At 54.6% G+C, this 10,854-nt stretch overlaps 2 protein-coding genes across 2 annotated transcripts; both read left to right on the forward strand.

Moving 5' to 3' along the window:
* The first annotated feature begins 467 nt into the window (after positions 1-467).
* On the forward strand, positions 468-6,726 carry LOC135978261 (maestro heat-like repeat family member 5). Its single transcript, XM_065579256.1, has 5 exons — positions 468-614; positions 1,250-1,399; positions 3,387-3,541; positions 5,348-5,474; positions 6,532-6,726. Exons 2-5 carry the CDS (start codon positions 1,295-1,297, stop codon positions 6,724-6,726), a joined length of 582 nt encoding a protein of 193 aa, XP_065435328.1. The 5' UTR covers positions 468-614; positions 1,250-1,294.
* Positions 6,727-7,475: 749 nt separating this feature from the next.
* Positions 7,476-10,322, forward strand: LOC135978262 (maestro heat-like repeat family member 5). The gene is made up of 4 exons (XM_065579257.1): positions 7,476-7,779; positions 8,311-8,454; positions 8,841-9,017; positions 9,754-10,322. The coding sequence occupies exons 1-4, from the start codon at positions 7,546-7,548 to the stop codon at positions 9,937-9,939; spliced, it is 741 nt and encodes a 246-aa protein (XP_065435329.1). The 5' UTR covers positions 7,476-7,545; the 3' UTR covers positions 9,940-10,322.
* The last annotated feature ends 532 nt before the right edge of the window (positions 10,323-10,854 follow it).

A 10,854-nucleotide genomic window follows, 5' to 3' on the forward strand; every position in this document is an offset into this window, starting at 1 on the left:
GCTGTGTGTATTAATGTCTCCCGGAGCTGGTATCTCTGACAGGAGAACTACCTGCCCCTTGCTCAGGGAGCTGAAAGGAAACATTCTGCACGTCATCAACTCCAGCCAGTCTTTATGAGTTTCTCTAGGTTGTTTGCATAAGGCAAATAATCCAGATTGACAAAGGGGTTTAGGCACCTAAAGAAGCACACAAGTGCTTAGTGGGATTCGCAGAAGTGCCTGACTCAGGTGCCTGATTCTGATGCACTTTTCATGGCACACAGGCACTGCTGAAAATCATACGAGGCCCATCCCTGCACTTGTAGACACTGAGACACCATTGTAACTCTGATGATTAGTGACAGAGCACCCTGCAGCACATACAAAAGTCTGCAATTCTGGGAGCTTCTGACACGCCGGGGGGCTGGAGTAGCTATGCGAGTGTGTCACTCTGGTGTGCTCTGCTGTGTCCTCAGCTGCTGCCATCCAGGACAGACGGTGCTGATCCAGACACGCAGGTCAGCTGCAGTAATACTCAGGAGGTGCCTGAGACACCAGGACAAAGGCCTCCAGCACCCCAGGCCCTGGGTTTAGAAGACCCTGGAACCAGGTCCCCTGGACTAACATTGTGCCCAGTAAGTTCTGACCCACAAGGGTCTGGCCCTAGAAGCCCACAGTTTGGGATTCTCCTCAGCCAGGCAGACTCGCTCCTTCAGTCGAAGCTACTTTCTGTCCTGCCGGCGATTTCTGCCTGTTTTGTGGCAGCGCCACACGCTGTGGGGTGGGGAAGGAAGAGGCATTTCCGTTGGGGCCTGTTCTCAGTCCTTTCCGCGCAGACACCGTGGGCTGCTAGAGTTGCTGAGCCAATCTGCTCAGGCGCTCGGGGTGGGATGGGACGCGGGGCAGGTTCTCCAGCGACCCCTCGGCTGCACTCAACAAGCAACTTGAATGGGCTTTGCAGGCCATTGGGGCTTTCTCAGCACAAGCTGGGCTCCTGGGAGGAGGGGCTAGAGAGGGAGGAAATGGGGTGGCCCTTGGGGTCCCAGCACTGGTTGAGAGGCTCCCATCTCTTCTCAGGCAGAGGGGGCGAGGGGAGCGGATGAAAGACTGAGGAAACCTCGGCACCTGTTGAGGCTTTTTAAGAAAAGGGCTCAGCCGGAGTCTCCACGCTCACTAGGCCCTGCCAGCCTCCCGCGGAGACAGACTATTCCAGGGCAGCTGCCCAATGGAAATACTCCGTCCCAACAGGCTTTGTCCCTGTTCATTGCAGACCCCCGGGGAGCAGCTTTCCTCAGCCCAGCCCCAAGCCCTGCTGATGAGAGCCGTGAAGGGTCTGACAACACCCACCCTGGAGCGATTTAAAGCCGCAGAGGAAGAGCTGAGGGCCATCGTATCTCTACACGGAGACAAGATGGAGAGAGTAAGAGACTCCCGCCGTGGGGCAGAGGATGCTGTGCAGAGAGGGGGAGGGGAGAATTTCCTCTCCTAGGAAACCGTTCCTGGGACATGCTGGCATGGTGCTTTGAAGGTTGGCTCAGCCCCTTTCCATTCATCGCTTGGCCGCGGGGATCCGCGGCGTCAGGTTTGTAACGTGCTCTCTGCCCGCTGGAGCTCTGACACGTCCCTGAGGACAGCCCAGCCACACTGAAGGTGCCGAGAGCCCCAGCCCTGGCAGCCCAGCACTTACCTAGTCTGCCGATGGGCCTCCACATTAGGCTCCAGGAGCAGACATGGTTTCCTCAGACATGCTGCAGGGCCTTGTTTGTCCAGCTGAAGTATCAGGAGGAATTTGGCTTTGCACTTTTCTCTCTGTCTCTCCCAAGCTCTGATCCTGTTGCCCATCCCCACAGATCTGAGTGTCTGCCCCCCTGAATTAGATTGGCCTAGGGAGGTCTCTGGCAGACTTCATTTCTACATCCCCTGGGTAGGAGGCTCTCGGTATCATTTACTCCCCTGATTAATGAAACTCCACCACCCTCCTGGGAGGTAGGAATTGAACCCATTGGATACCTGGGGAAACTGAAGTCCAGAGAGCTCCTTGACTTGCCCAAGCCTGCGCAGGTGGGTTATTGAGAAAGGAATCAGGGTTCATGTTCCCTACAGTTCTTTAAACGTTGCCTTTTATCACTCAGCCTGGAAATAGGTGACATTCCCGCCCTTCTCCAAATACCGCCTGCCCATGGCGCGTCAGTACAGACTTATTCCCTTCCTGGGCTTTGGCTTTCCTGGAAACTCGGAGACTCATAAACGAACCGAATCCTCAGCCTGAGCTTCCTCCCCAAACCTGCCTGTTCCTCGGGTTCCCTGCAGGTCGTCCCTGTCTCTGGCCAAGTTCCCTGTTTCCAGCAGGTCCCGGCGGGAAGTTAACAAATGGCCCCTCGATCAGCAGATTGATTTGTGCCGGGCTCTACCTCCTGCTAGCAGAACAGGTCAACAGAATCCAGCCACCCGGGTTGTAGCTCCTGCTCCTTGTTCAGGAGAGGAAAGAGCAATGATCGATTCCTCATGGAAGAGCCCTAGGGGGTGGCTTGTCCCTTTCGGGTCTGTCTACCCTGTGCTGCAAACTCTGCAGCAGGAGCCGTAAAGCCTGGCCCTATGGACTTGGGCTCCCAGGGCTGGCACTGTGGGGCCAAACAGCAATGCAGCCTCTTCTGGGCTTGGGCTGGAACTTGAGCTCTGAAGCCAGGGGAGGAGGGGGCTTCAGAGCCTGGGCTCCAGCCCAAGTCACCATGTCTGCACTGCTGTTCTGAGTGCCACAGCCTGAGCCCGAGGTTAGAGACCCGGCTTTAAGATTTGTTACGGCAGGTTTTAAAATCCCACAGTGTAGAGGTTCTCCATAGGGCTGGGGCCTGGAGCTGGCTAGTCCCATCCACGTAGCCCTGCCTGCCATCGCTGGGATGGGCTCTGGGGTACATCCGTAGAACCAGCTGGGTTTGGAGCAGTGCTTCTCTACCTGGGACATCCTCAGGGGCAAAGAGATAGTATTGGATGTGGCCCACACGGAAACTAGGTTGATAACCACTGGTCTGGAGGAACTGATCGTGGTAGAAAGAGCAAAAGGAAGTTGCAGAGATGGAGGAAAGGCTCCTGCAGGGAAGCCCTTGAGAGCAGGGCTGCGAGCAGTTTGCTAAGGCAGGGAAGGCCCTGGGACATCAGGGGAGTTTGAGCTGTGCCCACGGTCAGGTTTTGGGGAAGGCTTTTGTGTGTGTTTCTGAGCCTAAGGTGCTAAACCAGACCTCAGGAAGACTGGGGTTCCTGTACTTGTCAAAGCCTCTTTCTTGAGATTATGGAGGAGTAGAGATGGGAAAGTGAGGTGAGAGGCAGTTTGCAGGGCTGCCAGATGGGGTTACCTGGGAGGAGGTCACTCATTGATAAATCCATCCCTCAACTTTCTGGCTTTCTTCCAGGTTGGAGATGTTGTTGGAAGGATCTTAATGTGGCTAGACGACGTCTGTGATCCCAGAGCCAGAAAAGCAGCGCTGAGGGCCACAGCCTTGCTGGCTCGCTCCCACCCCCAGGATGTGGTTCTGAGCTGTGTGGCGCACACGCTGTCATCGGACAGGTAGGGAGCTGCTCTGTTATCACCTCGGGCCATTATTTCTCTTCCTGCTCCTACTGACAGGCCACCGTCCGGGAAGGGTCTGTCAGGCTCACACAGTTGGAGGGAGTTTCCTGCGGTGAAGAGAGCTGTCCATTCTCACTAAGAGGACATGCCCAGGCACAGCCACTGAGGAGCCAACCCCTCCTCCTGCACTCCCCAGGATGGAGACGTGCCAGTTTTCTGGAGAATTCCAGCATTGTCCTGATTTTGATGGGTCACTCCACTTGCTCTCTGATCCAGTACAGGGCCAATAAATGACTTGGGGCTCACTCCACATCCCTGGGTCATGAGGTCTGGCTGCTCCCTATTGCGTGAGAGAGGGCAGAGATGGAAAAGGCCCATGAGGCCCATCTGTCTGTCCCCTGGGGACCAGTGCAGGATTGTTACCTGTAGTCAGATCCCTAGTTATTCCATGGCTGAGGAAGTGCTGAGAAAATGCACTCATCCTTATGGAGCTGTACAGCAGAGATAAATCTCTTAAGACACAAATTTCCAGCCCTTATTGTTGCAACAAAAAAAAAATCATCCACACATGACCTGAGCGTAAATGCAGTGCAGCCTGCCTGAGTCTGCAGACAGCCGGGAATAATGGCTCTGAGCGGAGTGAGTGCCTCTTTTCATCTGAGTCCTGCTGGTTATTGCCGATGACTTTGCAGAGTCATCCAGCTGAGGTGTTTATAACACAATCCCCATGTGCCTAGGGGCCGTGAAACCCAACTGGACCCTAGCCAGAGGTCAAAACGCCGGCTTTCCTCGGCATCCTCTGCAGTGCAGTTCTGCACTGACCACAGACAAATCTGTGTCACATGGGAGAGCAAATTGAAGAGCAGCACGAAAGAAATTGACTTTCTTACCCAATGCAGTTACCAGAGGAATACAGTGCTGGTTTTCATATTGATTTGAATGTTTGATTTGTAAACCTTTCAGGTTTGAATTCCTTGAAACAGCCACAGTGCTTTCCAGGGTCTGTGCTCAGAAGCTATAGAAACTTGGCAGCGTTGGCACAGAATTTCAGCCAAGCTTCCTGAAGATCTCAAATCCAGGCCATTTACTCTTGATTTGTCCAACCTAATTCTCAATGTCCCCAGGGCTTGACCACCATGTCCGACCTTCCTCACCAAACTTGGAAGTCCAATGACTGGAGTCTTTTGGATCCATCTGCAGTCTTCCTCTGCAGATGCCTGCGAGGACCAGCAGTGCTTAGATCAGCAAGAATGGAGAGAAGAGAGGAGGGGGATTTCAGTACTAGTTTCCTTCCATCTCTGTCCCACTGGGCAGTACAATCTCCCCTTCCAAACTCCTGAGTCCTCTCCTATCAGGTCATGTTCTGATTCAGTGTCTGACCCCGCCCACCACACTGCAGTAGGATTGAGCTGTTAAGAGACACTTGGCCAAACGCTGGGTCTCAGTTACACCCCCAAATAGCCAGAGTAACTCCAGTGAGGTCAGGCAAGTTCCTCGGGATTGACCCTAGCGTAACAGAGCAGAATTTTGCACAGTCTGGGGGTCACAGTTTGGTGGTCACTCTGTGGTCAGTACATGGTCACTGTCTTGGAAACAGCGGTTGTAGCTTCAGGAACAATAGCCCATTAGGTGAAAGGAATAAATACAACGTTCTCTGAAGGGACTTGCCCTGCCTCAGCCTCTCTGCACCAATCGGTGTGTCCTCTGAGAGATGCCTTTCCTGCCTACACGCCAAGTCTCTCCCTGGGGAGGGCAAGAGGTGGCCAAGCAGGGAAGGTCAGACTTCTGTTTCTGAATTTGCAGATGTGCCATTGAGCTGTGGAAGGCCTTGGGTGAAGAACCACAGCTCACCAGGGAGGTGCTGCAGCAGCTGCTGGACAAGCTCCAGCAGAGACGCCGGGAGGAGAAGAGCGGCAATGTGTCTCTGGCTGTAAGTGAGATTTGAGATGTCACTTTGCCAACCCGCCACCGCAGGGAGGATGGTGCATCTGTGTGTGCGCGGGAGCTTCACCCCTTCTTAGCTTCAGGCCATGGCTCCACTACACAATGAAGTCGACCTAACTTACCTCGGCATACAGCCGCCACAGCAATTCCATCCCTTGTGTGTGTCTGCACTTTGCTGCTCGTGTCGGCAGTGCACGTCCTCGCCAGAAGCGCTCGTCTTGATTGTACGGTCAGGGTGGGGAGGCTCCTGAAAGCCAGTTGACGTAAGCGACGCGGTGTCTACACTGACACTGCATCGACCTAACTGCATCAACCTGGACTCTCTGCCACTCGTGGAGAGATTTTTAATTATTATTGTTATTAATTTGGAACCGAGGGGCAGTTCTGCCGACGGGAAGGAAATTCCATAGTTAGGGTGATGCTGGGTGAGCGGCCTTGCGTTGACCTAACTCTGTAGTGCAGACTAGGCCTTAGTGTGTCCTGGCCACCTCCTAGCAAACCAAAGACGTGTAAAGAAAGTTTCCCCCAGGTAAAAGTTACAGATCTGAAGTGGTTTATCTGCTGGTCCCCTGGCTCAGTTGTCTTCTGCTCTAGATGGCCCTTTAGTGAGCAGCTGCAGTTTCGGTGTCTCTTGGCTCTGTAAACTGTGACTAGAGAGCTTCCCAGCATGGGATCATGAGATGTCCAGTACTTTTGACTTGGCCAGAAACACTGGGCCTATGCGAACGGATCTCCTCAGGATGGTTTCAGCCCGTCCAGTCATGGCTGGAAAGCCAAAGCACAGGGTCTGCACCATTAAGAGAAACAACGGGGAATAACGTCATCCAGACTCTTCTGATCTTTCCATAGGGCTCCATCCTGCTTTCGTTCCAGGAATGGGTGATGGTTCTGGAGCCTCAAAATGTCTCCTCCCCTCTCAGGAGCCAATCCTCTTTTCTAATACCCTGTGGAGGAAATGAGACATGAGAAAAGGACAATAGCGAATGGCAATGGGGGCAGGTGGCAGATTGGGATAGTTGACTGAAATTCTTTTCCCCCTCCAGGCAATGAGGACCATTTACGAGGTCCTTTTCCTGTGGGGATACCGAGAAGCCATCCTGGAAATGTATCCCCAGATGCTCATCCTCTGCGTCAGGCAAGTGCAGTATGTGATGGAGCTGCGCTTGCCAGGGACCTACGGGGCCAGCGAGACATCCAGCCCCGAGGAGGGGTCCAGCTGCCTCAGCCCCCTAAGGTAATGACTGAAAGGAAAAGGAAGAACAGATTTGTTCTGCTAAACACGTGTGCTCTGTTCATGGCCATCATTTGTTCGGGTGCTGTAGTTCGCCCAGGCTCAGTTTGGTGCAGGTCTCTCTTGAGGGGAAAGGGTTGAGAGCCGTGTGTTCTTGTGAGTCACACTCGCTCATCTGACTCCGTCCACAGGCCAGCTGCTTTCACTCCACAGTCAGGCAGCAGTCATGTTTGTGCATCCATCCCCATGTGCCACCTGCCAAAGCGTCAGTGGAAACACAGAGCGCCAGAGGCCACCTCAGGTGCTGTAAACTGACACAGCTTTGCTCGCTTACACCAACTAAGGATCTGGCCGCACATGCCCGCTTGTGTCCTGTTACCTGCCACAGTAAAGAATCAAGTATTCAACCGTATTGAGTGATGACACCAACCATCTTAAGAAGCTAGTGTCAGTAACTGGTTACAAACTCAATGAATCTGCAGTGTAGACAGGGCCCCTTGGGAAGGGAAGCACCATGATATCACACTGGATCTATCCTCGGGGTCGCTAGCTACTGCTGACCATGCTGTGTGTCCCAGGGCTTGTGCAGATTTGCCATGCTTGGGGGTGATCTCGTTGCCTGACACTGGGATTTTTTTGTCTTTAGCACATCAGTGGAGGCTGTGAAGACTCTTTTTTCCATGCCCGGATACTGGAAGGAATTTGCCGGCATCCAGTTACAGCAGGGTTGGGACATGATATCCTCCCGATATTACTACTCGCAGGGGGTTGGCCTAATTGCAAGGTAGGAGCCCAAAGTTTCCTCTTCATTGGGTCTCTCTTGGCAATGGGATTTCCGTGTGAAATATTCCTCTGTTCCAGCTGCCATCTCAGCCCAGCAACTAGTGAGGAACTCTCTCTCCCCCTTGATAACCACAAGGGACTTTCTGTTCCATGTTCCAGAGCCATGATCGAGTTTGAGAACCCTCAGCTCCCTGCAGTTTTCAGAGAGGCCGTCACCATTGTCCAGAGTCAGAAGGAGGATGAGCAGAGACATATCGCCATGACTTTCTGCACTGAGGTGAGATTCATTAATTGACAGGCACAAGTGGGCTTTCTGCAGAGCAGCTCAGGCCAGTAAGCTCTGGGGCACATTGTCAGGAGCTCAGCAGCCTACAGCCAGCTAGCTCCTCTCCACACATGGATGGCTGTGGGGCACGGCAGAGAGAGGGAGGGAGAGACAGGGTGAGATCGCCCCTGGCTGGATGTGCCTAGATGGGATCATATGACAAGAGGAGATGTTTCACCACTGCCCCAAGGCCATGCTTGTCTCCTCACCTTTTCTTGGGGTCTGCTTTTCTTCTGCCCCAGGGGATGTTCCATGGCACTCAATGGGGCCTGGAGATTCCCCTTTCCCTGCGGGTTTATTTGTGACTTATACATTAGTCTAACTTCTGGGAATGAACCAACTGAAAGAGCAGCAACTGGCTCCCTACACACCAGAGACTTTGTACGGGAGTAAGTGGCCATTTGGTAAAGATGACTGTCCAGGGAACAGACCCCACAGGAAGACCTCTGCTCCTCAACCGGATGTTGATTTGGCTCTTTCCAGTTGCTCCAGAGTCCTTCCATTGAGACGATAGTGACAAAATCAGAGCTCAAGGCGCAGCTCATGGAATGGACCCAGGACAAAAATCCCATCATACGTAGGCTCAGTCTGCGAGGCCTTGGCAGTGTTGTGCTCCAGCCAGCAAAGGTGAGAGGCGTGGATTGCCCGGGGACCGAGGAAGCCGATGTCTATCGAATAGCTCAGAAATGAGAGCGAGATCCCCACACAAGCCTTGTTGTTTAACGCACGGCACTCAAATGTTGGAGGTGCGTTACTGAGCGAATCAAGGCATGACATGGTCCCTGCTCCCGTGAGCTGACCCCTGATTGCAGATGTGATGCAATGGGAGAGGCGGGGTGAGCAAAGACAAAGGTTACAGTGAGCAGTTGGCACTGAGTGAGAGGAGAATGACTTTCTGCCCCGTTGGGGGGCTGTGCCAGCCGTGGTTTCTCATAGGTGGGAGTGGGATGGTCCAGCATGTGCTCCAGGCTGTCACCCAGGATAGTAATGAGCTGCCTTCTTCATTCCTGCAGGTGCAATTGTTACGGGCCCAGCTGCCAGCAATCATGGACACGTTCGATGACAGGAATGGAGTGTGTGTCATGGAGGCCATGCATAAAGCTGGAGACATCATCTACCTCCTCGACGGGGAGGGGCTTGGCTCCATCTCCCAGGACATTGCAGTCAGCCTTCGCCCCTTCATTGATGACGTAAGGCTTGGAACCGCAGGAGAAGCCCATTTCCCCCCCCCCTCCACCTGCCTCTGATGCCCTTGTGTCTCTCTCCCCATCCCCTTGCCTCCCGCCCCTCAGCCCTGCCATGGAGCCTCCTAGGAGTGCCCCTGCCATGGGTGGGGAATCTCCTGCTCCGCCACCTCCCTGTCAGAGCTCTTCTCGGCAAACCTCAGCCTCAGCGCCCTGCTCCCAGCCCCTGCTGCAGCCTGGCCTGGGGGAGAGGGGCTGGCACTGGGCAGATGACCAGCTGTCTGGAGAACACCAGCCCCCAAAGAGGTGGAGATTCCCAGCAGGAAAGAGGTGGGTCGGGAATGGCCCGGCTCTCAGGGGAACTGAAGAGCAAAAGAACTGCTGTGTTTTGTAGCAGCACATCCCTGCAAGGCTCCAGCAGCTGCTTCTCCCCTTCCCCAGACCAGTCTCCAGCAGCCTTCCCACCCCCTCCCCTAATCTTCTAGGGGTCTAGGGTTCGGTGCTCTCCAGACAGAAATTGCGTCTGGGACACCAAGGGGCTGCACTGCCCTGCACAGTGTCTCAGGCCCTGTTCTGCACAAGTTGTCTATGGCGCTAGCCTGGTGGCCTCACTGCTCCCGCCAGCCAAGTCAGTTAACACAGGGGGAACCGGAGCAGCGGGCGGATTATGACTCTGTCGCGTTATGCTCTGATACTGCCTGGCTTTAACCGGGCTTCCCCACTCCCTGTGTGTCATTGCCAGGAGAGGGGCAATGTGCGCTCCGCTGCCATTTTACTGCTTGGCAAGGTGGTGAGCAGGGTGAAGGACCCGGACAAAGGCCTGGTGCAGCAGGAAATGATCAACTGCTTGCTCCCGCTGCTGCTGCATCTCGAAGACCAGGAGGAGCGTGTGACACTGGTAAGTGCCACCGTCCTTATTTCCTTATAAGCAAAGAGCCAGAATCCCCTGGGGCCCCCACTCCATTAATGGCCAGAGCCTCTTGCCCAAGCAGAGTCTTCTCCTCCCTGCTTCACTCCATGCTGGAGTCTAGGGCCTCATCCATCCCCACAGCACATAGCACAATTTGGAAGAAAAGCCTTCTTCTGGGAAAGAGTCCTGACCCTCTACTGCAAAGACAGGCCTCAGGCCTTTGGGCTGCTGCATCCAAAGGTTCCCAACAAGAGGCAGCAAAAGAAAAGGGAGCATAAATCTGTAAGTGCCCTTCGGTTCAGGGAGCTGGTATCTGCCCACAGCCTTCTGGAAAGTGGGTGCAGCTGCCCTGCCTTCTTCCCTGGAGCTCCTGAGAGACCTTCTCCAGCAGGTCCTCGCTTCCCAACATTCACCGGACGTTGCCTTCTTTCGTTGGGCCAACTGGGATGTGGAGGGAAGCCTGATCCGTGTGCCTCTTTGGTCCGACTCTTTGGGATCCCAAAGCTGACTCACGCTCTCATACAGTTTCTTTGCATAGAAGGACTGAGTTGTGGAGATCTCTTATGACCTTTTCCAGGGCCTCCCATAGGGGGGCACTGGGTCTGGGACAACCCCCCCCCCGTCCACCTCCCACCCCCACTCCACCCCTTCCTCCAAGCCCCCACTCCACCTTTTCCCACCCCTGCTCCTCCCCCATCCCACCCCTATTTCTCCCCTCCTCCCAAGCCCCTGCCCTCTCCTCTCCCGAGCGACGTTGGGTGCTGGCGAGGTGGGGTATAACTTAGTCGGGCCGGGACTACTGCTGCTGGCCCCAGCACAGCCCAGGTCCTGCGTCCCGTGAAGTGCGGGGCCACCCAAAGCAGAGGGCCCTGGGCAACCGCCCCAAACCATCCAAAGACAGGACGGCTCTGGCTGTCTCCAGCCAAGTCTCAG

This window comes from Chrysemys picta, unplaced genomic scaffold, assembly GCF_011386835.1.
Source record: "Chrysemys picta bellii isolate R12L10 unplaced genomic scaffold, ASM1138683v2 scaf193, whole genome shotgun sequence".
NCBI lineage: Eukaryota > Metazoa > Chordata > Testudines > Emydidae > Chrysemys > Chrysemys picta.